This window comes from Trachypithecus francoisi, unplaced genomic scaffold, assembly GCF_009764315.1.
Source record: "Trachypithecus francoisi isolate TF-2019V2 unplaced genomic scaffold, Tfra_2.0 Lachesis_group2, whole genome shotgun sequence".
NCBI lineage: Eukaryota > Metazoa > Chordata > Mammalia > Primates > Cercopithecidae > Trachypithecus > Trachypithecus francoisi.
Window position 1 is genome coordinate 176,315,678 of NW_022681465.1, and position 26,529 is coordinate 176,342,206.

The window sequence follows — 26,529 nt, forward strand, 5'->3', positions numbered from 1 at the left end:
CAGCCTCCCGAGTAGCTGGGACTACAGGCGCCCACCACCTCGCCCGGCTAGTTTTTGTATTTTTTAGTAGAGATGGGGTTTCACCGTGTTAGCCAGGATGGTCTCGATCTCCTGACCTCATGATCCGCCCGTCTCGGCCTCCCAAAGTGCTGGGATTACAGGCTTGAGCCACCGCGCCTGGCCTGTCCCTACTTCTTTGCATCACTTTTCCTAGATGTGAAGTCTCATGCAGAGATTTCCAACTGCTTGATGGAAACTCCAGCTGTCACAGGAGGTCATATGCCCCAACCTCTAGCTGTCACAGGAGTTATGAGAGGAACTATCTGTTCCACGTTGGCTCCCACAGAGGGAGGCAGAACCTAAGGCACTCAGAATAAACCCTAACATACAATGAGGCATCAGTAAAATTTGTATTCTTGTAAAACACTGTTTAAGGAATTATGTGGCAAATGTTGTTTTCACAATGATATTATGTGACTGATAGCACAATCTTCATTAATAACAAACACATGGGCTGGGTGCAGTGGCTCATGCCTATAATCCCAGAACTTTGGAAGGCCAAGGTGGGTGAATTGCTTGAGCTCAAGAGTTCACAACTAGCCTGGGCAACATGGAGAAATCCCCTCTCTACAAAAAAATACAAAGATTAGTCAAGTGTGGTGGTGCACAGATGTAGTCTCACCTACCCAGGAGGCTGAGGTGGGAGGATTGCTTGAGGAGAGGTGGAAGTTGAGCCGAGATTGTGCCACTGCACTCCAACCTGGAGGATGATAGAGCCAGACCTTGTCAGAAAGAAAAGGAGAGGAGAGGGGAGGAGAGGAGAGAGGAGGAGAGGGGAGGGGAGGGGAGGGGAGGGGAGGGGAGGGGAGGGAAAAGGAAGGGAAAAACCATGTGCTCACTTACTTCAGTAGCATATATACTAAAATTGGAAAGGTACAGGTAAGATTAGCATGGCCCCTGCACAAATTCATTAAGTGTTCCATTTTTTAAAAAATAAAATAAAAACTATTAAAAAGAAACACAAGAAAGATATTCCTAATATCACATAATTGCTGGTAGAACAGAGGCAAAAGCTGATTACTTAAATCAACCTTATTGGCTCTAATTAGAGCAAAAAAAAATTCCACGCCCGCCACCCCCAGTGTATTCTGCCTGTAGAACATACTTGAAGTCAAGTGGACTTGATAAGGCAAAAACAACAAACCTAAGAGGTAATCAAAGCTTGTCCCTTAGGAGTGGATCATGACAGGTCATGGACAACTTATTTTCTTCTCCCTCATGAGTGCTAATTGGTCAAATAAAATCAGTCACTAACTGCAAAGTAGGTACCAATGTTCATCTAGGTTAGTTTCCATTATAGTTACTGGAAACTAACAGAGTAAGCCTTCTGCTGTAAACTGACATAATGATGTTTTAGGTCACCCCTAAAGATTCCTGTCCAGATCTGAATCTATATACTTGAAAAAGAAAAGCTGTCACTTGGTTCCTATATTACCGAACTGCTTCTGTGATTACAAGGTAAAGCCCCTTATTATTCTCTCAGAATTCTACCCAAGACACATGGCTATAATAATAACTTAAATAAAATAAAGTGTGAGATATAAAGAAAGTATTTTTTAAAACACTGTTTACAACATAGTTATTTAAGTGTAAATATGTGGAATCCAGCAATTTTATTTATAAAAATGTTTGGTTAAAAAAAAGAATGTAATTATTATACTACGCTTTCTCAACTCAGTTAAATACAAACTATATTCACTTCCAAATTTCTGTTGGATATTTAAATTAGAATATACTATAAATATATTATATGTAAATATTAATATATGAAGTAATTTAGAGAATGTTAACACATAAAGAAATTTAGAGATCATTTAATCTACTTTGTAGCAGCAGTCCAAATCACTCTTCCTTGTTACAGCCATAAATAGATAGGTTGCTTTTTTTACATCAATATCTTTACACTAAAATTTCTTCAAAAATTAATTCTAATACTATTTACCAATCCATCAAATATGGCAGCAATCGCTATACATATGTATAGTATTCAATTATATTTAAATGCATATACAATGATTTTGCATGTAAATAAAATTTACAAAACAAATACACTGCCACTGCTATCTATTCCTTTGTATATTCATTAATTTATCATACATTTTAGCTAAATATTTAGCTTTCAGATAGTTCCTAAGTTTCATAACATTTCATTTATTCTACAGCATTAGGAGCTGAAAAGGGTCTAATATATTCAGGAAGAAAACAGACTTTCTGGGGTCTCTTTTGAACACATGTATTCCTATACTGTTTTTAAAGTGTTTTGTTTTGGTTTTTAGAAACTTGACTCATTTTTTTTTTACACTTTAGGATATACAGCGAGTAGTAGTCAATAAATAATGAGATTTGATTAAAAGTGCCATAAGAAACAAAATACTCAGCTTCCTAATATTTGAAATTATTACATATTTATAGTTATTTTTAAAGCAAAAAGGAGAGGACAATAAAGGCAAAGTATATAGTTGTGCACCTATGATGCATTACTGGCTACGGTGCTTAGTAACTCTAGTGGAATCACTAATAGTTTTTATCCACTTAAAATTCATTATGCTGCTAAGGAAAAGACACTCTCATAAGGCCAAGGACACAACTGATGCACTGAATGGGGAAAAGCTACAGTTGTTAATTTATTCAGTCATTTCTTCAACAAATATTTCCTGAGCTCCCTTCAGGTATCCAGTCCTATAACCAGTGTGATCTCTACTCTCTAGAAGCCAACATTAAAAGGAACAGGGAGAATGATAAATACATTATTACAAATGTGACAGGTGCTGTGAAGAGAACGTATAAAGTAGGAGAACTCAGCCAGCTCAGGTCACGGTAAACCTCCTTCAGAAGACAACATCTGGTGAGTGAACAGTTAGGTGGGAGGAGTTGAGGAAGGCAGAGTGTTCACCAGTTAAAGGACAGAACCTGAAAAAACCCAGAGAAGGAAGAGAATATTAACCATATTTCATGAAATGAGAAAAGTGCTTATAGCTAGAAAGGAGAGAGAGAATTGTGTAAATATAATGTTAGGGATATGAGACTATCAGAAGGTAATGGGAAAGCTGTTAAATGCTAAGTAGGGAAGTGAAAAAAATTTACAAAAGCAGTTTGGGTTATGGGAGCAGAAGCTGTATTGGAATGGGCTAAAGACAATGAAAATAAACAATTTGTTTAAAAAGTTTGACTGTGGGGTGAGAAACAGGGTTGCAGTTGAACCAACAAATTGATTATTTGTTACCTTCATTTGCTGCTTGGATTTATTTGAACATGTTTAAATGTTGACAGTAAAAAGCCTACAAGGAGAAAGATAATGAAGATGGAAAAAAGAAAAATTCCTCAGATGATTAAAAGGGGTGGAACCCAGACCTCAGGAAATTATAGGTAACCATTAGCCCAATGTGTTATTTTCTCCAAAACTGCTTGATGGCAGTAAAGTCAGGTAAGATTCATCCAGGGTCAGAGTTCTTGCTGGTTGTTACAGAGAAGACTAATGGGAAAAGAACTTGCAGACACTGAAAAGAGAGTAAAGTGATTAGAGTCTAAGATAAGAAAATAATGAAAATAGTAAGGATCTAATAAAGAGACCTCAATGTAGTCAGAGGAGGAAGTAATCAGAGGCAAGGTACCTGTATTTAACAGTTGTAAAATTTGTAATGAGGGCTCAAAACGTGGCTCTTTGTGAGTCGAGTTCAATGCAGGAACTAGAGGTCAAGGAATGTTCCCACCAGGAATGCCCTCTTTGCATAGGACCCTCATCCTTTTGCTATGTCTTGTTCTCTGAGAACTCCATCAGTAAGACCATGGAATTCCTCCCTACTTCCCCACTCTAATTCCCACCCATTCTCACAAACTTTAAAACGCCAAGGAGAAAGCAGGGGGAATCTGAGAAAAAGGAAAGCCAAGAAATAGACTGCTTGACCTTGCTTGTATTTTTTCAAGCTTTTTTGTAATACACAGACCCCTTCGTTCAATCAATACCTTACATAGAAATACAAATGGTAACACAGAAAAGTATAGCTGCTCTGCTAGAAGTAGGACCTCAGGTACTGTTAAATGCCCCTTGTCTTTGTCCTTCCCACATACTTATATCTAGAAGACACCTAGGACTCACAGCACAACTGATCATTCTTGTTCAAACTGAACAAAAACATACAAATTCTACGCTTTCTTAAGACACACATTCTAGTATGGGTCATTGTGGATCACACAGGTTAAGACAATATGAAGATCTATGGGCACAAACCTCTAAGAAAAAACGAAGAAACTTGACTTGTATCTCCCTTTCTATACTTAGCAGTAGGACTTGTTCATCTTTGGGAAGAAACCTGTATGTGCCAAAACTTTCATCACACATTTTGTATAACTGCCTTCTATTCTTTCAAAATTCTTGTCAGGAAGTTAAAATTATTCTCATTTTGCAAAATAGGAAGTTAAGGCCCAGAGAGGTCAAGTAACTTGCCGACAGTCACAAAGTGAAGAAGTGAAGTGGTCAGGATTCAAAGCTGATTTCAAAGCCCCAAAATCGAGTATATCACATTGCCTCCAAGGCTCACCAATGTAACAATGTTCCTCTATATCACATTGCCTCCAAGACTCACCAATTTAACAATGTTCCTCTACCACCAATTATATATAAAATCTTCCGGCTAAAAGCCCATAAAATGTTTTCTCATACATACTATTCAAAATAGCTCAACCCTAGAGAATTATCATGTAACTGTTTTAGATAAATAGGGCATAACACAGGCATTCTAACAGATCACTGCTGAATCTGTTTTCTTTTGGTAAATAACAACTCCACTGCTACTAGAGTAAAAGTTGACACTGATTTTTCAGGTTTGGTATTCATTATATCTTAATTCTAAACCAACACTGCTGAGATTGTACCCTAGGAGCCAGTGTTAACCAATATTATCAACCAGAAAGGCTGGGTGGAGGTGAAATTGCAACTACTAAAAATATCTCTATGAAGAAGTAACAAAAGTCATGGAAACAAATATTTGAAGAAAACAGTCACTAAATAATAGGCTCACGAGAAAAAGAAGCCCAAATCAATTCAACTTATTGTAGAGGAAAGTTGATTTTAATCAAGATCTTCAGGAAAAAAACCTAAAGGTCAGATATATAGTTAAGAAAAATAAAGAAAATGTAAATACATAATTAGGGAGTGAATACAAAAGGAATGACATGCTGGATTTAAAAAAAAAGAGAGAGCGAGAACTAAGGACCACATAGAAATGTCTGTCCTTTTCCTATGTGTTATTATGGTAATAAATACATCTATTGGTCTTCCAGAAACGATGTGATATCCACAAAACTTATTTTACTAGTCATGAAAAGTATTTGTTCCCAAAAGCACCATGACCTCAGTAATTTAACATTTGGAATTTGAGAACATAGTTAACTGTGATTATTAACCCTTAACAGGAGACTGATTAAAATAATTAAAATCCACATAACATCTAAAAGTTATATTTTGTTTAAAATAACACCAGTATGCTCTGCAGTGCATGGAAACATAAATCTCAAAAACATCCCACCACATTTCGAATAAGCACTAGTTCTATTCACATATAGCCTGCCACCAAATATACTTGAGTATGATTACAGTAGAGATATTTCCCAAGGGCAACAAAGGAACTGCTTCGTTAATTATCAGCTATCCAGGTAACCCAAAACTAAATGTAGAATTTATATTTCTACATTCATTCAAAAAGTATTTATTAAATGGTTACTCTGTGGCAGGCAGTGTGCTAAGTGCAGTGAATATATTGAACAAAACAGAAATGGTCTATTTCTTTAAAATATACAGAAACGGCATTCTCTCAGAACACAAAGTTACAAGTTTAAATTAAATACTACTTTGAAGATTTTTATTAATTTCAAGGAGGCTTATAATTCACTTTCATAAGGATATGGGTTATTTAAGTCCTCCTAATAGTCCCTTGGATAACTGAAAGATATGTTAAAAATAAAAAAAAGACTTTCATTTTAATAAGTCTATGTAGTCATTGAAATTCTAGGGCATGAGCCAGCTAAAACCAGATTTTCAAAACTACTTCGGTCATTTACATTTTTTGAAGGAGTCTGCTAAGATCTTTAGGTTTTAGATCTTCTAGGAACATTTTTCTTTCGGTTCTTGCATCATCCTTAGTCTCTCCTATAAATATTAACATTTCATATTTTGACTAACTCAATATAATGTTAGATATTATATGCCCATGGTAATTTATTTCTAGGTTCTCTGGTGAGTCAATGGCCTCACTCATCAACAATCTCTCTATGATCATCGTATTAGTCTGTTCTTACACTGTTATGAAGAAATACCCAAGACTGGGTAATTTGCAAAGGAAAGCAGTTTCACTGACTCACAGTTCTGCATTGCTGGGGAGGCCTCAGGAAACTTACAATCATGGGAGAAGGCAAAGGAGAAGCAGGTACCTTCTTCACAGGGTGGCAGGATGGAGTGAGTGCAAGCAGGGGAAATGCCAGATGCTTAAAAAACCATCAGATCTCTTGAGACTCACTATCATAAGGACAGCATGGGGGAAACTGCTCCCATGATTCAATTACACTACTTGATCCCGCCCTTGACACGTGAGGATTATGAGGATTACAATTAAAGATGAGATTTTGGGTGGGGAGACACAGCCAAACCATATCAATCAAGTATTTATTATTTTCTGGACAATCTGATTTTTTCCACTTGGAGATAGAATTTTTTTTTTTTTTTGGTATTTTTTTTTTTTTTTAGTAGAGACGGGGTTTCACTATGTTAGCCAGGATGGTCTCGATCTCCTGACCTCGTGATCCGCCCGTCTCGGCCTCCCAAAGTGCTGGGATTACAGGCTTGAGCCACCGCGCCCGGCCAGAATTTTAATCCCTTTTTACTCAGCTTTCTAACTTTTTAAGATTTGTATATGTCAACATTCCCTTAAACCTCCTCAAATAGATTGTTTTCCTCATTATTGATAATCTTTGTGTTTTCTCTAGAATACTATTTTGTTTCTCTAAATTTTATTAATATCTGAGAAATATTCTAAATTTCTCAGCAACAAAGTTTCTTTGATTTCTCACTTTAATGTATCAATTTTTAATCACCTCAACCGACTTTTTTTGCTCAAACTCTCAAAACACAGCTGAGCTCCCCGACACCCATCCCCCCCACCTCTTCCCCATTTCAGTAAACAATACTACCATTCGTTAATTTACATAAACCAGAAACCTATTGTTCTTAACTTCTCCCCTTTCTCTTTCACCTCCCTCCCTGCCTTCCATCCATAACCTTAATATTAAATGGTAGCCTAGAGCTAGAGTACTATCAGTTCTTAGACTAAAGAAACTTTGTTTTTGCCTCAGAGCTTGCATACATTCAATTGTCTACTCGAATATTGTGACTCCCTCCTAATAGACCTAGCTGCTTCTCTTCTGTGGGTCTCAATTGCAATGCCATCTCCTCAGAGATCACCACACCTAAAATAGTTTGCTAATAGTATCAATTATCACCTTGTTCTTGTCCTTCACATGACATATTTCAACTGGCAACTACATAATTTGCCTGTTTACCTGTTTTTGTCCATATATATGTCCCCTAAGAGAATATAAACTCCATGAGGGCAGGAGACATGTCTATCCTACTCTTTATCTCCAGCTCTAAATATGCCTGGCACATATTAGACGTTTAGTAAATATTTACCGAATAAATGAATACAGTAGAAAGTTTACCTAAAGAAATGCTGAGATGTTGGCCAATTTTATAATCTACTACTACCATTATAAGCAAGAGCACAATGCCAGAAGTTAAAGATCACCTGCTTAAATTAAAAAACCTTCCTTCTCATTTTCATCTTGATTAGGTCAAATGGTTCCACCATGATCTATAACAGTGATTCTCAAAGTATGGTCCTTGGACCAGAAGCATCCAGCACATTTCAAAATAATATTTCTCTAAAAATATTCGTAGAATTCAACAAAACAGACTTCCTATTATTATTTCCTTCTTTATGTGGATTTTTATGATTAACCATGTTTCATACTTTTCTTTTAAATCTATGACTCAAAACTCAGTACCAATAATGTAGATAGGTTTAAACTACTCTGATTTCTGCTAATTTCTTTCATACTAGTTGTAAAACCCTAGCTCAGCTTTAATTCACATTGTATCACTGTTTCACACAACTTCAGAAGATAGAAGATATAAAGCATAATCTTGGTCAATAATATGAACACTGGTAAACAAACATCCCAAAAGCATAAACGTCAGCATTTAGAATTCACATATTGAACTGACCATACATTCACATACCACTTTCAGAGATGTCAGTGTAATCCAACAGAGAAGTACATTAGAGAAATAAAATAGATTTCTAATTAAAATGAAAGTACAGCAAGAATAATAAACAGTTTTTTAAATTTTATTTTATATTTTTTGGAGACAGGGTCTCACTCTGTCGGCCAGGCTGGAGTACAGCAGCACAGTCTCAGCTCACTGCAGCTTCAACCTCTCGAGCTCAAGTGATCCTCCCACCTCAGCCCACCAAGTAGCTGGAACTACAAGTGTGTGTCATCATGCCCAAGTAATTTTTATAGAAACAGGGTTTCACCATGTTGTCCAGGCTGGTGTCGAACTACTGGGCTCACACAATCTACCCACCTCAGCCTCCCAAAGTGCTGGGATGAGAGACAGGAGCCACTACATATGGATAATTAAGACTTTTAAAATAAGCATTTCCTCATTTTCTCCTAAACATTACAACAAAAAATTCATTAAAATGATAAGAATTAAAATGTAGTCAATAACATATATATATACAATCCCCCTAAATGACCCCAAGTCAAAAAAAATTGATTTTTATAAAAATAGCTTTAAAAATGCATTTTTTTAGCCAGGGTTTTTTTGTTTTTTTTTTATTTTAGTTTCACTAAATTTGTTTTTCAAATAAACTTTTAAGATTGAAGGTCACAAAAAGAGAAAATGTATAATTTCTTAAACAGAATGAATTGCTAATAGAAAATTTCACAATAAATTGTATTCTCTAGGCAACTATTATTAAAAATATGAGGCACTAAAATTATGTATAAAAATCAAATCCATTATTCCAAGACTAATACAGGAAAAAAATCAAATTAGAAAAAATATACACTTCTCTCGTACTCCATTTCAGTGGTTTAGGACCTAAACAAAAGATAAATGAATAACTGAAAACATAATTTAGTGAACACATTTTAAAACATATCCTAAGCAATAGATCAGTGACAATTACGAATTTAGATACACTATTGCTAATCTGTATTAAACTATATCCATCAAGGTTTCTATAAACCTGAATTTATTATTCCATTCAAAAATGTTTTATACACATAACTGAAAACGTACAGAGATAACCTAAGCACCTCCAAGTGCATACAATAGATATAATCAGCTATTAACCCTAAAACCTCCATTCATCCCAGCCCTCCTTCCAAGTTACTTTGTTTCTGTCCATGGAAACAGCATTCTGCTTGCTACACTCTTCTTCCCTTTATTTTCTATAGGAAACTGCCATCTTGTTCAATCATTTTCCCCCAAGAAACATCTTATAGATTTGAGTTTTCTACTTCATTCCTACTACTACTACCTTTTCCTGCCTCAATATTACTTCAGTCTTTCATGGGTACCATCACACTGACCTTCCAGTTGATAAAACTGATATAATTTTTATCAAGTCATTCTGCTCAAGAAATCTATAAAAGCATTCTGGTGCTTATCCCATAAAAACTACCTGGTTTGCAAGGACCTCTTCAATCCAGGCCCAGGTTACTAACTGAAATTAATTCCTATTGTGTACCTTCTACTCTCAGTAGGCCATCCCCTATGCTCTGTGCCAGGTCTTTTAAGCTTCCTTTTTGCTCCTTCCATTGTGGAAGAGCTCTTCTCCCCACCACCTACCCGTATCTTCAATGTCTCATTTCTTCTGTATGCTTTGAATCAAGCCCATTCCACATAGGCTCATGGGTATTTACAAATGGAAAGAGTACCAGGCCAAAGTCAGGAAACCTGTGTTCTTACTCTGGTTCTGACATTATCCAGTAGTGTAACTCTGGGCGGATTTTTGAGTTAAACAGATAGTCCAGACTTTTGTTTCCTCATCAAAAAAAATGAGGTATTAGATTGTTTCTAAAATCTGTTTTAAAATTATTTAACTCCTAGAACACTTATAGTCTTAATACTTTATCACTTAATCGTACATTAAAGGTTTTATGTGTATTGAATCTTATTTACTAGGTTATAAACTTCCCGAAGATAAAAGTTACGTATTGTATGTTTTATATTTTTGCAAACTCAGCAAGCATGACACAGTGTTTTATAACATAATGGTCCTCTTTCAGCTATTTTATCTATGGAATCATAAAATTACATGGGTAAACATGGGGCCAGAGGCATGATGTATTACATTTTAAAACAAGCTTATTTTGTATTCCTTTAACAAAGAGCATCTGAAATCCCTAAGTCTCTGGTTCAGGTATATTATTAAGTAACATGTATCTAATGTAATTGAATAATTAAAGTATACAATGTTATATTTTGTTAACACTTTGGAATGGAAGATATTTATATGAATACATCCTAATGATCATCTGCATCAACTACAGCTAACCACTTCTGAGAATAAATCAGGGCATTAACCTTTGTGCTAAAACCTTATTATAAACCAACTTTCCTTAATGCTACTAAGAAAAGCAGAGTTGGGGCCGGGCGTGGTGGCTCACGCTTGTAATCCCATCCCTTTGGGAGGCTCAGGCAGGTGGATCACAAGGTCAGGAATTCAAGACCAGCCTGACCAACATGGTGAAACCCTGTCTCTAATAAAAACACACACACACACACACAAAAAAAATTAGCCAGGCAGGGTGGCACGTGCCTGTAATCCCAGCTACTTAGGCGGCTGACGCAGGAGAACTGCTTGAACTTGGGAGGCGGAGGTTGCAGTGGGCCAAGATCGTACCATTGCACTCCAGCCTGGGCAAAAGAGCAAGACTCCATCAAAAAAAAGAAAAGCAGAGTCAACTAACTGTAAAAGGCCCATCTAAGCTAGAAAGTAAACTTGGCCTGAGATGATATATATCTCCTGGTGCTATATACAATATTAAGTGCTTCTTAGGAATTATTAGAATAGTGAATATTTTTAGGGACAGGAACTCAAACAGGGGGCATCATCCCTGTTATTATAGTTATGCACAAATTTTTAAAATTATAAATATTTACACATGTACATTTGCAAACTCAAGGTACATTTTTGGTGTCTTCAGGGGTTTTATTGTACTTTAATATGTGTTAATTTTATAGTAATTGTATAACAACTACAAATACGTAATGTAATTATCTACTTTAGAACAATTTTATAAAGTAAGTTTTGTTTAAGGCTTAAATCTTACTAATTAATCACAGAATCTTAGAGGTGGGAAAGAACCTAGAATCACAGGTCTAACACAATGTTTGTTACATAGTAGAGGCTCAATAAATAAATATTTATCTAAGCAATCTTGTAATATTAGTGCAAATAAAGGAAGACAATCCAAAATGAAGTGGTTTCTATTTTAGCTCCATCATTCATTTCAGCAGATGGCTCATTTTCACCTTACTTGCCTTATCTCTAACTTGCTTTATCTATCATACAGCTATACATCTAAACATTAGGAAAATGAAGTAATTATAGACATAGGATTTTATTTCTTTTACAGGCACAAAACACACAAGAGCCCAAATAACTCTCAAGTATAATGTGTACCATTCTGAACCCTATCTTTTTAAGTTAGGGTACATGCTCATATTATCTGAGTCAAAGAATATTAAAGCCAAGAACGCAGGTTTATTTGTTCAGCTAATAAACGTTTATTAAGCACCCACTATGTGCTGTGTAAATTCCAAAAGGAAAAATATGAATAAGGAAACAAAACTCAGTATGAAGTGGGATGAGAGATACATAGACAAATGAAAGCATGTTCAAAGTAAAATGGCCACTTAGCACTGAGGAAGGTTTGGGCAAACAAGGAAACACTAGGTGGCATATAAGTTTTAAAGGACTGATAGATTTTTCCAGATGCAAAGGTAAGGGAGAAGAGAAGAGATAAAATATGCAAAGGAGAAGAAAATGATGTTTGAAAATCTTTGAAAAATTGAATGCAGAAGGTTCCTAGGATGACTATGGGAAAGTGGGATGAAAATAAACAGAGTAGGCAGAGATCTGATCCTACAAAGTCTCATTATTCTGCAGTTGGCGGGGGGCGGGTCACTTAGACATTTTAAGCAGGAAAGTATCATATCAGAACTTTGTTTCAGAAAAATGACACTAGGTTGGAAGAGGAAGATTCTGAAGGCAGGAAGATAAATTAGGAGAATAATGCAGTCCCTTAGGATGGAGATAATAAAAGCTTCAGTTAAAGCAATGAAGATGAAAAGATATTAATGGAAAGAGCATTTACATTTACATGTATTTTAAATATAAGACGACAGGAGGAAGAAAAATACAGTTGTCTCTTTCTTTCCTGTCTCAAAAACCATTCCAAATGTCCTAGCTTATTTCTGGTCCACCCAATACCATCAATCCCTCCCGTTTCCATCTCCATTCAGACCCTTTGTCCACTGGATCCCTGTCTTCATCACCTAAGGCTCTTCCAACACAATACGTGTTCTAGAACATGCTACCAGTCAGTGGCACTGTGACTACCTTTGCAAGCCCATGCAGGAGCCTCAGCTTGACTGCAACCGCAAAAAGATGGTTTCCTGCTTGTCCAGCAACTACAGACCAACTCTGGCCCCAGCAGACTGTACCTTCTCTAACAAGGTCTGAACTCTTAACTTTGGGGAAGGACCCCTCTTCCAAGTTGTTCTTTCCTTAAAGACTCTCCTCCTTCAGGCCTAGTATGTTTGTGACAGTTCTCTTTACACTTTTATGGTTACTCACATATCACAGCTTCATAATTCTTTCTATTAAACTTCCCCTGTTTAAAATTACTTTGTGATTTCTGTCTCCTTATTAGATTTAGGGAGACACTGACAACAATCATAAGAAATAAATAACTAATAACACAGAATAACAACATGAGAACCAGTAACTAGGAAATTTTTAAAAATAATTAAACGAGAAAATTATTTAATTATTATTATACCCATTAAGAGTACAACCTTATAGGACCTCAACATCAGAAAACAGAATTTAAGACGCTAAAATATGAATTTTATATACAAGATAAAGTAAAACATATAGGAAAATAACCATTAATAACATGAGCTTTAGGGACCTTAAAATGAAGACATACAAAATTAAAGGACTTGGAATAATAGTGGCAAACCCACATCTCAGATGTTAGGTTAAATGTTTCAGATTCTATTTGTAAAAGCCTAAAGTAGAACAGTGAATAATTCCAGGCCGGGCATGGTGGCTCACACCTGTAATCCAAACACTTTGGGAGGTCGAGGAGGGCGGATCACTTGAAGCCAGGAATTTTAGTCCAGCCTGGTCAGCCTGGCAAACCCTGTCTCTACTAAAAATAGAAAAAAATCAGCAGGGCCTGGTGGCACATGCCTGTAATCCCAGCTACTCTGGAGGCTGACGCATAAGAATTGCTTGAATCTTGTAGGTGGAGGTTGTAGAGAACCAAGATCGCGCCACTGCACTCCAGCCTGGGAGACAGAGACGATCTGTCTCAACAAACAAACAGTGAATAAGTCCAAAAAGCCAACAAGGTGAACGTGAGATTCAAGCTCAGAACATTTCTTTTTCTTATTTTTTGCTAAACTGTGGTAAAATATACGTAACATAAAATTTACCAAAGTAGCCATTTTAACTATACAGTTCTGTGGCATCAAGTACATTCATATTGTGCAACCATCACCACCATCCATCTCCAGACTTTTTCATCTTCTTTAACTGAAGTTCTGTACCCAGTAAACAATAACTCCCTACTCTTCATTCCCCCGGCCTCTAGCAACTACCATTCTGCTTTCTGTCTCTAGGAATCTGACTGCTCTATGTACCTCATAAAATAAAATCATACAACATTTGTCCTTTTGTGACTGGTTTGTTTTACATAGCGTAATGTCTTCAAGTTTCATCCATGTTGCAGCATATGGCAGAATTTCATTCCAAGACCGAATAATATCCCATTGCATGTATATACCATATTTTGTTTATCCATGCATCTGCCAATGGATACCTGGGGTGCCTCCGCCTTTTGGCTATTGTGAATTCTGCTGCTACAAACATAGGTGTATAAATATCTGAGTCCTTGCTATTCTTTTGAATATACACCCAGAAGTAGCAATGCTGGGTCATATGGTAATTCTATGTATAATTTTTTTATGAACTGCCATATTGTTTTCCAGAGTGGCTATACACTTTTACATTCATTCCCACTGGCAATGTACATGGATGCCCATTATTCTTTTCATGCTGCCATTTAATAAACACCCATTATGTGACATAAGGACATCTACTTAAAACCGACTATTCATTCAATTCATTTACATTAAGTTACTAACTACCTAGCCCACTGAGCTGCAGCAGTTTTTTTTTTTTCAAGCCACTGTCCTTATGAAATAGTGAGGTGATACAGACACAAAAATAAAAAACATATATATCATGTATTAAATACAACTGAGACAAATAAAACAAGGTAAGGAGATAGAAAGTAATGCGAGAGTGTTTGAAATGTGGTGGTGAGAAAAGTCACTCTGAATGTGGCATTTAGAAAGACCTTCAGGAAGGAAATAGTTATGAGAGACCACAAAGAGCTCTGTTCCCCAGCAAACTGGTTCTCCACATCTCTTAATCAGCAAGCTATATTATATCTGCCATCAGGTACAATTATTTAAAAGAAAGAAAAATTAATCTGATGTTTTAAATTGCTTAAAGGAGTTTCAAACTTAAGTAAACATTTAGAAATTGACCATTTCCTTATAGAGAGGTTAAAATGGGACACATTAACAGACTTCAAAGGCAACTGTTAGCTTTGATTAAAAATTGAGTAAGAGTGGCTACTACCTAGAGAAAATCCAAAATGTTTAGGAGAGGATTTCTGTAAAGACAACTATAGGCAAGTAAGACACAAGTTATCCAGGTAAATTCTGGAGTTATCTTTAATGACTCACTTTATCCCACACTTTGTATCTAACCAACAAATCCTATCATCTTCACCTTCAAAGTATTTTGGAATTCCCCTTTACTACCTCCACCATCATCATTCTGGACGAAACCACTACCATCTCTTGACTGAACGGCTATTCTACTGATTGATTACCCATCAGTTATATCATTGCTCCCTTGCAATCTGTTTTCTGTGCAGTATTATAGTGATCCTTGTAGACTATACTTCAGAACATGTATCTTTTCTGCTCAACATCCTCCATTTTGGGGAAAATTCAAAGTCTCTACCAAGGCCTATAAGGCAATACAGAATTCCATGTCCTCCCCTACCCATTATTACTCTCACCTTATTAGCTGAACCTCTCTTCCCACACACTCTACTCCTGCCACACTAGCCTCCTTCTGGGAATTTAGCAAGCACACTTTCATCTCAGGGTCTTTGCATTTGGTGCTCCTACTTACTGGATTGTTCTTCCTTACGACATGCACATCTCTTTTGGGTATCCAGTTAGATATTATCTCACCAGGAAGAAAGGCCTTCCCTAACTACCCAGTCTAAATAGTACCTTTATTGGTCTCCATCTCCATACCCTACTTAATTTTTCTTCATAGTGTTTATCACAACCTGATGGCATATACACTTACTCAATCTACGTTCTTTTTCCACTTACTAGAATGAATGCTCTAAGAGAAAAGGACTTTGCTTTGCTTACTGCTGTATCTTCAATACCTGGAAGTATATGGCACATGGTACATTTTCAATAGATGTCTGTTGAATAAAAGAATTAAGGAATGAATTCATATTACTATATTATGACTGTCCTTGTTCCAAAAAATAAAAACAAAACAAAACAAAAACCCCAAAACAGTTGGAGAAAAAATGGATCAACAAGGAAGGTGATACCCAATGCTTTGGCTTCTGCAGTCAGTATATGCAATTCTATTTGTAACTCTACAATGCATCTAGAGTAGGTGGATAATTTATGAAACTATAACTCCTCTACTGAAAACAAAGAACCGACCATAACTTTTGGAATGACTTCAGATCATAGCTGGAGAGGTAAAAATTAAAAGCTACCAAAAGTGAAGGGCAAACACTAAGTACTTCATTATAGAGGATGAAATAGTCTTTTTTTTTTTAAAAAAAAAAAGCTATTCATAATGTGATGGCTGAAAATAAATTCTAGCTCTTTGTAAGTATTTTCATACTAACTGTATAAATTAAGTTGGATGATCCAGTTCACCAAAATAACATAGAAAGTAAAATGTTAAAAATCAGGAAATTCCGAAGTTTACATTTCTACTCTAACATTAACTTGCTTAAACTGGCTTATATAACATTTTAAGGGTGTATATATAACAGGAAAACTGAATATAACTAAACTCACAGAAATAATGTTGATATATCGCTGCTAGAGGAAGTATAACTTAGGAATTTCCTGATTTCTAAGAGCTGCTGTTCAATGCCAAGGCATTAATACAACTTTCTTTCATTTTTAACTACTTCAAAAATGGAATAAATATGAAACAAGAGGCAGCTGTTAGATGAATTAAGATTATATGACTTTATCTTAACCTTAATATTTATTACCTAAATATTTTCATTATATATTAAAAGATAATATACAAACAAAAGAAAGGATTATACGTATTAATTTACATTATCATGAATCTCAGTACTCTAATACTTCCATTATTTTAAGCAGTTTAAATTTTACAAACTTTACATGAGCAAAAGTTAAAGATCTGATTGTGTTACATAAAATTATTAAAGACATCCTCTCATATTGTCAATTCTTGTATTACTCAAATTTTTGCAAGAATAGCAACACTGAAATTTCATTGCATTTTTCTGTAATTAAAAAGCATGAAGAGTTCAAGCTCCAAAATCTTACTATCTCAGATGAGTAAAGGTTAGTAATATCTCAATTTTAAACTATATCTGTGCACAGCCAGGATTCAGAAGCCCTGTGCTCCTCTTCTCCATGCCGCCTAGCTTGGTTCAGGGCTGTGGCTCTAAAAGATACCCTGGAGTATGACTTCATAACACAAAACACTGTGAGTAAATCTTTTCAAATAGGAACTCAGCTGTTTCCTAAAGTGTCAGACTAAAACTCTGTAGGACTGAGGAAAAAACACAAATATTTCCTACCTAGGGTAGATCACATAAAGTAATAGTTAGTCTGAGCAAATGCTCCAGATTTGAGGGACCTCCTATGATTCTGTAGAATCAAAAAGCTAAAGGTAACTTGTAATTCGGGGTAGCACATTTAGAGACAAAGAGGAAGCATCAAATTCCTACAGAACACAATTAGCATCGTCACAGTACTTTTCTTTATATAATTGCTCACTCCCTCTGTGAGTACTCCTTTCCTCCTATTTATCCCTGAAGCAGTGTGACAGCCTTCGCACACCTTTAATAATCCAAAGCTTTTCTTTACTTTCCCCTCCCACCTCCCTTCAGCTTTACATATTAAATAAAATCCTCTTGCTAGAAAAATAGCAGCTGTTAAGTCAATATGGGATGTTTCCTTAACATTCAACACAGTTTACCATATGTACGATATAAAGTTGCTTGGGCTGAAAGATATATTTTTCTAATCTTTAGGTTATTCTTCTGTAAGCTGTGGACATACCACTAAGCAAAATCTTATTTTGAACATCAACTAGCAGCAACTGAGTTTAAATGTAACAATTCATAAAATAATGGGCAGATTTTATTATAATTTAAGTTCTGGGATACATGTGCAGACATGTGCAGAATGTGCAGGTTTGTTACGTAAGTATACACATGCCATGGTGCTTTGTTGCACCCATCAACCCATTATCTTCATTAGGTATTTCTCCTAATGCTATCCCTCCCCTAGCCCCACACAAGCTGACAGGCCCTGGTGTGTGATGTCCCCCTCCCTGTGTCCATGTGTTCTCACTGTTCAACTCCCCCTTATGAGTGAGAGCACACAGTCTTTGGTTTCCTGTTCCTGTGTTAGTTTGCTGAGAATGATGGTTTCCAGCTTCATCCATGATGCTGCAAAGGACATAAACTCATCCTTTTTTGGCTGCATAGTATTCCATGGTGTATACATGGACATTTTCTTTATCCAGTGTATCATTGGTGGGCATTTGGGTTGGATGTAAATCTTTGCTATTGTAAATTGTGCTGCAATAAACATACATGTGCATGTGTCTTTACAGGAGAATGATTTATAATCCTTTGGGTATATACCCAGTAATGGGATTGCTGGATAAAATGGTATTTCTGGTTCTAGATCCTTGAGGAATCACCACACTGTCTTCCACAATGGTTGAATTAATTTACACTCCCACCAACAGTGTAAAAGCATTCCTATTTATCCACATCCTCTCCAGCATCTGGTGTTTCCTGACGTTTTAGTGATCGCCATTCCAACTGGCATGGTATCTCAACGTGGTGTTGATGTGCAATTCTCTAATGACCACTGATGATGAGATTTTTTTCGTATGTCTGTTGGCTGCATAAATGTCTTCTTTTAAGAAGTGTCTGTTTATATCCTTTGCCCACTTTCTGATGGGATTGTTTTCTTCTTGTAAATTTATTTAAGTTCTTTGTAGATTATGGATATTAGACCTTTCTCAGATGGACAGATTGCAAAATGCTTCTCTCATTCTGTAGGTTGCCTGTTCACTCTGATGATGGTTTCTTTTGCTGTGCAGAAGCTCTTTAGTTTAGTTAGATCCCACTTGTCAATTGCTTTTGGTGTTTTAGCCATGAAATCTTTGCCCATGCCTATGTCCTGAATGGCACTGCCAAGGTTTTTTTCTAGGGTTTTTATGGTTTTAGGTCTAACATTTAAGTCTTTAATCCATCTTGAGTTAATTTTTAAATAAAGTGTAAGGAAGGGGTCCAGTTTCAGTTTTCTGCATATGACTAGCCAGTTTTCCTAACATCATTTATTAAACAGAATACCCTTTCCCCATTCCTTGTTTTTGTCAGGTTTGTCAAAGATCAGATGGTTGTAGATGTGTGGCGTTATTTCTGAGGCCTCTGTTCTGTTCCACTGGTGTGTGTGTGTGTGTGTGTATACATATCTGTTTTGGTACCAGTACCATGCTGTTTTGGTTACTGTAGCCTTGTAGTATAGTTTGAAGTTAGGTAATGTGATGTCTCCAGCTTTGTTCTTTTTGCTTAGGATTGTCTTGGTTGTACAGGTTCTTTTTTTGGTTCCATATGAAATTTAAAGTAGTTTTCTCTAATTCTGTGAAGAAGTTCAACGGTAGCTTGATGGGGATGGCATTAAATCTATAAAGTACTTTCGGCAGTATTATCATTATCATGATATTGATTCTTCCTATCTATGAGCATGGAATGTTTTTCATTTGTGTCCCCTCTTATTTCCTTGAGCAGTCGTTTGCAGTTTCCCTTGAAGAGGTCTTTCACTTCCCTTGTAAGCTGTATTCCTAGGTATTTTGTTCTCTTTGCAGCAATTGTGAATGGAAATTCACTCATGATTTGGCTCTCTATTATTGGTGCATAGGAATGCTAGCACATGATTTTGTATCCTGACACTTTGCTGAAGTTGCTTATCAGTTTAAGGAGATTTTGGGCTGAGACAATGTGGTTTCTAAATATAAAATCAAAAAGAGAATTTGACTTTCTCTCTTCCTATTTGAATACCCTTTATTTCTTTCTCTTCCCTGATTGCCCTGACCAGGGTTTCCCATGCTATGATGAATAGGGGTGGTGAGAGAGGACATCCTTGTCTTTTGCCAGTTTTCAAAGAAAATACTTCCAGCTTTTGCCCATTCAGTACGATATTGGCTGTGGGTTTGTCATAAATAATTCTTATCATTTTGAGATACGTTCCAGCAATACCTAGTTTATTGAGTGTTTTTAGCATGAAGAGGTGCTGAATTTTATCGAAGGCCTTTTCTATACCTATTGAGATAATCGTGTGGTTTTTGTCATTGGTTCTGTTTATGTGATGGATTACATTTATTGATTTGCATAGGTTGAGCCAGCATTGCATCCCAGGGATGAAGCTGACTTGATCATGGTGGATAAGCTATTTGATGTGCTGCTGGATTCAGTCTGCCAGTATTTTATAGGGATTTTCACATCAATGTTCATCAGGGATACTGGCTTGACATTTTATTTCATTTAATTAATTAATTAATTTTTGAGACAGAGTCTCACTCTGTCACTCAGGCTGGAGTGCAGTGACGCGATCTCGGCTCACTGTAAGCTCTGCCTCCTGGGTTAACGCCATTCTCCTGCCTCAGCCTCCCGAATAGCTGGGACTACAGGCGCCTACGACCACACCCGGCTAATTTCTTTGTATTTTTTAGTAGACACAGGGTTTCACCATGTTAGCCAGGATGGTCTCGATCTCCTGACTTCATGATCCACCCACTTTGGCCTCCCAAAGTGCTGGGATTACAGGCATGAGCCACCGCACCCAGCCAACATTTTTTTTGCTTGTCTCTGCCAGGTTTTGATATCAGGATAATGTTAGTCTCATAAAATGAGTTAGGGAGGAGTCCTTCTTTTTCAATTGTTCAGAATAGTTTCAGAAGGAATGGTACCAGCTCCTCTTTGTACCTCTGGTAGAATTCGGCTATGAAGCTGTCTGGCCTGGGCTTTTTTTGGTTGGTAGGTCATTAATTACTGACTCAATTTCAGAACTTGCTATTGGTCTATTCAGAGATTCAACTTCTTCCTGGTTTAGTCTTGGGAGGTGTATGCGTCCAGGAATGTATCCATTTCTTCTAGATTTTCTACTTCATTTGTGTAGAGGTGTTTATAGTATTCCCTGATGGTAGCTGTATTTCTGTGAGATCAGTGGTGATATACCCTTTACCATTTTTTATTGTATCTATTTAATTCTTCTCTCTTTTCTTATTAGTGTGGCTAGAAGTCTATCTATTTTGTTAATCTTTTCAGAAAAACAGCTCCTGGATTCATTGATTTTTTTGAATGAATTTATTTTTTGAATTGGTTTTTCATGTCTCTGTCTCCTTCAGTTCTGCTCTGATCTTAGTTATTTCTTGTCTTCTGCTAGCTTTTGAATTTGTTTGCTCCTGCTTCTCTTAATTGTGGTGGTCTTTTAATTGTGATGGTCGGGTGTCAATTTTAGATCTTTCCTGCTTTCTCCTGTGGGCAGTTAGTGCTATAAATTTCCTTCTAAACACTGCTTTAGCTGTGTCCCAGAGATTCTGGTAGGTTGTGTCTTTGTTCTCATTGGTTTCAAAGAACTTTTTATTTCCGCCTTAATTTCATTATTTACCCAGTAGCCATTCAGCAGCAGGTTGTTCAGTTTTCATATAGTTGTGTGGTTTTGAGTGAGTTTTTAAATCCTGAGTTCTAATTTGATTGCACTATGGTCTGAGAGTCTGCTTCTTATGATTTCCATTCTTTTGCATTTGCTGAGGAGTATTTTACTTCCGAATATGTGGTCAATTTCAGAATAAGTGTGGGATGTGGTGCTGAGGATAATATATATTCTGTTGATTGGAGTGGAGAGTTCTGCAGATGTCTCTTACGTCTGCTTGGTCCAGCACTGAGTTCAAGTCCTGAATATCCATATTAATTTTCTGTCTCATTGATCTAGTATCGAAAGTGTGGTGTTAAAGTCTCCCACTATTATTGTGTGGGAGTCTAAGTCTCTTCATAGGTCTCTAAGAACTTGCTTTATGAATCTGGGTGCTCCTGTATTGGGTGCACATCTATTTAGGAAAGTTAGCTCTTCTTGTGTTGCACTGATCCCTTTTCATTATGTAATGCCCTTTGTCTTTTTTTATCTGTTGCTTTAAAGTCTGTTTTATCAGACACTAGGACTGCCACCCCTGCTTTTTTTTTTTTTTCCATTTTGTTGGTAAATATTCCTCCATCCCTTTATTTGAACCTATGTGTGTCTTTGCACGTGAGATGGGTCTTCTGAATACAGCACACCAGTGGGTCTTGACTCTATCCAATTTGCCAGTGTGTGTCTTTTAATTGGGGCATTTAGCCCATTTACATTTAAGGTTAATATTGTTACATGTGAATTTTATCCTGTTATTATGATGGTAGCTGGTTATTTTGCCTGTTAGTTGATGCAGTTTCTTCATAGTGTCGACAGTCTTTACAATTTTGTATGTTTTTGCAGTGGCTGGTACCAGTTGTTCCTTTCCATATTTAGTGCTTCCTTCAGGAGCTCTTGTAAGGCAGGCCTGGTGGTGACAAAATCCATCAGCATCTGGTTGTCTGTAAAGGATTTTATTTCTCCTTCGCTTATGGAGCTTAGTTTGGTTCGATATGAAATTCTGGGTTGAAAATTCTTTTCTTTAAGAGTGTTGAATCTTGGTCCCCACTCTCTTCTGGCTTGTAGGGGTTCTTCTGAGACATGCGCTGTTAGTGTGATGGGCTTCCTTGACCTGTCTCTCTGGCTGCCCTTAACATTTTTTCTTTCATGTCCACTTTGGTGAATCTGATGATTATGTGTCTTGGGGCTGCTCTTCACGAGCAGTATCTTTGTGGTGGTGTCTGTATTTCTTGAATTTGAATGTTGTCCTGTCTTGCTAGGTTGGGGAAGTTCTCCTGGATAACATCCTGAAGGGTGTTTTCCAACTTGGTTCCATTCTCCCCGTCACTTTCAGGTACACCAATCAAACATAGGTTTGGTCTTTTTGCATAGCCCCATATTTCTTGGAGTTTTTGTTCATTCCTTTTCATTCTTTTTCTCTATTCTTGTCTTCACGCTTTATTTCATTAAGTTGATATTCAATCTGATATCCTTACTTCCACTTGATTGATTCAGCTATTGACAATTGTGTATGCTTCACGAAGTTCTGGTGCTGTGTTTTTCAGTTCCATCAAGTCATTTATGTTCTTCTCTAAACTGGTTATTTTAGTTAGCAATTCCTGTAACCTTTTTTCAAGCTTCTTAGCTTCCTTGCATTGGGTTAGAACATGCTCCTTTAGCTCGGAGAAGTTTGTTATAACCCATTTCTTCTGAAACCTACTTCTGCCAATTCGCCAAACCCACCCTCCATCCAGCTTTGTTTCCTTGCTGGTGAGGAATTGTGATCCTTTGGAAGAGAAGGCGCATTCTGGTTTGGGGAATTTTCAGTCTTTCTGCATTGGTCTTTCCTCATCTTCATGGATTTATCGACCTTTGGTCTTTGATGTTGGTGACCTTTGGATGGGGTTTTTGTGTGGATGTCCTTTTTGTTGATGTTGATTCTATTCCTTTCTGTTTGTTAGTTTTCCTTCTAATAGTCAGGCCCCTCTGCTGCAAGTCTGCTGGAGTTTGGTGGAGGTCCACTCCAGACTCTGTTTGCCTGGGTATCACCAGAGGAGGCTGTAGGGCAGCAAAGATGGCTGCCTGTTCCTTCCTCTGGAAGCTCTATCTCAGAGCAGCACCCGCCAGATGTCAGCTGGATCTCTCCTGTCTGAGGTGCCTGTCAATCCCTGCCGGGAGGTATCTCCCATCAGGAGGCACGGGGGCCAGTGACCCACTTGAAGAGGAAGTCTGTCCCTTAACAGAGCTCGAGTGCTAGAACCACAGCATGTCAATTTATTAGATGGTGCAATTTATTTCAATGCATTAGATGGTGCAAATAAAAACTTGCCAGAACTTCCCCTAGAGTGCTTGTCTATGGAGAATTCCAGTTATCCTGGAAAAAAATGGTTATGTTTGGCTACTTAGAGTCTTATACTTGTAATTAGAAGATCTGGATTCAAGTCCTTAAGCTCTGCAAATAATAGAAAAAGGAACACTGTACATTTTTATAAAAAATAATCTTTGCATCTTATAATTCAAAATATATATTCCCTTAAACAATTATGACCAATAACAACTTTAAGGAACAACTATTATCACCATTTTGCAGACAAATAGACTCAAGTCCATGTGCCAAGGAATAAAACTATAGAATTGTTTAAATGTGCTAACTTATTCAGCCATACAATGTCTAGGTATGCCACAAGTGATGCAGGATAGTTCAGGATGACACTCTTAGTGAGTTTGCCACCATAGGTGACCCACCTCAATTCATGTCACCAAATATGATTAGACTAAAAAAGGGTAAGATGAACCACCTCTCAGGGGCAGATACAGGGTAATCAAGTATTATTAACTGAATTCTTGTATACTCCAAAATTCATTTTATAGCCCTAAACACCAGTGTGGTTGCATTTGGAGATGGGGCCTCTAGGGAAGTATTTAAGGTTAAATAAGGTCACAAGGGTACAGCACTGATCTGTTAGAATGAGTGCCTTTATAAGAAGAGACACCATCTCTCTGAAGACTACATTAGAAAATAAGAAGATAAAAGAAAAAGAAACTTAAGTAAATAAGAGACACCTGAGAGCTCACTCTCTATCAACTCCGCGCACGCGTGCGTGCACACACACACACCCCTAGGAAAGATTATGTGAGGACAAGGCAGGCAGGCATCTACAAGCTAGAAAGACAGCCCTCACCAGAAAGCAAATTTCCCAAGACCTTGATTTTCAACTTTCTTCCAGAACTGTGAGAAATAAATGCCTGTTTTTCAAACTACCCACCCTGTGATATTTTGGCAGCCCTAGCCAACTAATACACCAAGTACATAAGAAGCATGTGAGTGGCTATTAATTTGTAATAAGAAATGACGATTACCAAAAATACTCCTTAAATACAATTACCAAAAATATGCATTATCAGAGCTGTGTTTCAAGCAAAGCATGAAAGACAGGAGAACCTGATTAAGAGGATATTTAAAATAGCCTGAGGTATGCTTTTCACCATAGGCACTCCCTCATCAATGGAACCAGATAATTCAGACTTTTCTCATTTCAATTCCTTTTCATTGTTCATTGCCAACTCTCATCTTAGTCTCAGGGATTCTCTTCGGTCCTCAACAGCATAAGGACATGTCAGAAACTTGAGAGGGATACACACTTTCTTTAAATATGTTTAAAAAATTAGAAAAGCTGTAAGCGATAGACTGAGATCAATACTGACTTTATCACTGACTTTTCATGTCTTGGCCATGATTCATTCTGTGTAGATCCAAGTTTTCATGGGTGCTTTAGTCTCCAAGAACTTCAGACAAATTCCAGGGCTCAGGCTATATCTCCTCTTCATCCTCCTTTGCCAAGGGCACATTACAGCTTATTAAGTGAAAGTACGTAAAATATCGTCTTTGGGCTGTACAACACAACCCACCTAAGAACATTATAAATTTTCTCCCAAAATTCTGCAACTAACTCTTAATTAGTGGTGAAACCCAGATCCACACTTTTTACTATTTCAGACATTATTATGAGTAAATACATGAAGTAACCCAGAATTTCCTTGAAATAAACATATATGTGGTCATTTGTAAACCACAAGTTAGCTTTTATAATTAGTGTTTTAAAAGCTAACTGAAAATAGACAGTTACTAAAATAGACAAGTTACTATTTTTGCTTAACATTTTTATTTCATTAGCATTAATGGCATGAACATTTGACAACACAGGCATGCTCACTGAGACACTTTTCTAAACCAATGAAAAATTAATCATAGAATTATCTAAACCTTTGTGTGAACAACTGTCAATTACCCCCACTTATTTGGAGGTAGGGGAAAAATTAACCAGAAATACAAAACAGAAATTAATCCAGAGTGGTTTTTTATTTTTATTTTTTTTTTTGAGACCAAGTCTCACTGTGTTGCCCAGGCTAGAATGCAGTGAATAGCCTAATCTCGGCACACTGAAACCTCCGCCTCCTGGGTTCAAGCAGTTCTCCTGCCTCAGCCTCCTGGGTAGCTGGGATTACAGGCATGTGCCACCATACCCAGAAAAAAAATACAATTTTTTTTTTGTATTTTTAGTAGAGGCGGGGTTTTACCATGTTTGCAGGGCTAGTCTTGAACTCCTGACGTCAGGTGATCTGCCCTTCTTAGCCTCCCAAAGTGCTGGGATTATAGACGTGAGCCACCAGGCCTGGCCTCAGAGTGTTATATTGACTAAGGAAAATAGTTACACAAAGTATTTCCATCATCCCTTTGTATATAAACCTGTAACTTCTAATGGGAAAGGATAGAAACTATGTTTATGTACTTATATACAAGACAACACCAAAAACATACATAAATTTCACACAAATGGAAACTGGGTGGGTTTTCGTTTGAACATCATTTAATTTAAAAAATTAAAAGAGATGTATAATTTCATCTTTTCTCAAAAGCACAGAAAGCATTCTAAACAAAAAATGGTTTAAGAAGACATTATAACTTACTGCTTTATATTATAATAATAAAATAATAATCTCTACTAATTCAAGAATGCCATACCATAAAATTAATCCTATATACTATAAACTATTCACAAAATCATCAAGAGAGTTTCCTTGTGTTGATTTTTTGGTTT

General features: G+C 36.8%; 1 protein-coding gene and 1 pseudogene across 7 annotated transcripts in view; one reads left to right on the forward strand and one right to left on the reverse strand.

The window, feature by feature from the left end:
• COMMD10 (COMM domain containing 10) overlaps window positions 1-26,529 on the reverse strand; it is a 233,015-nt gene that overhangs the window by 103,546 nt on the left and 102,940 nt on the right. For 2 of the 7 annotated variants that reach the window (XR_004430124.1, XR_004430125.1), the window contains exons 6-7: window positions 3,284-3,557; window positions 193-2,970 (exon numbers count right to left, since the gene is read on the reverse strand). The exons of 3 other annotated variants lie outside the window; for them this stretch is intronic. Coding sequence is in view for 1 of the 4 variants with exons in the window: in XM_033181488.1 (XP_033037379.1) it covers window positions 2,950-2,970 (21 nt within the window). In the remaining 3 variants the exon portion in view is untranslated. Of the gene's footprint in view, window positions 1-192; window positions 2,971-3,283; window positions 3,558-9,188; window positions 9,221-26,529 lie in introns of those variants that run through there. 2 more of the 7 variants (XR_004430126.1, XM_033181488.1) reach the window with 2 other exon arrangements.
• LOC117066210 lies at window positions 892-989 on the forward strand (annotated as a pseudogene).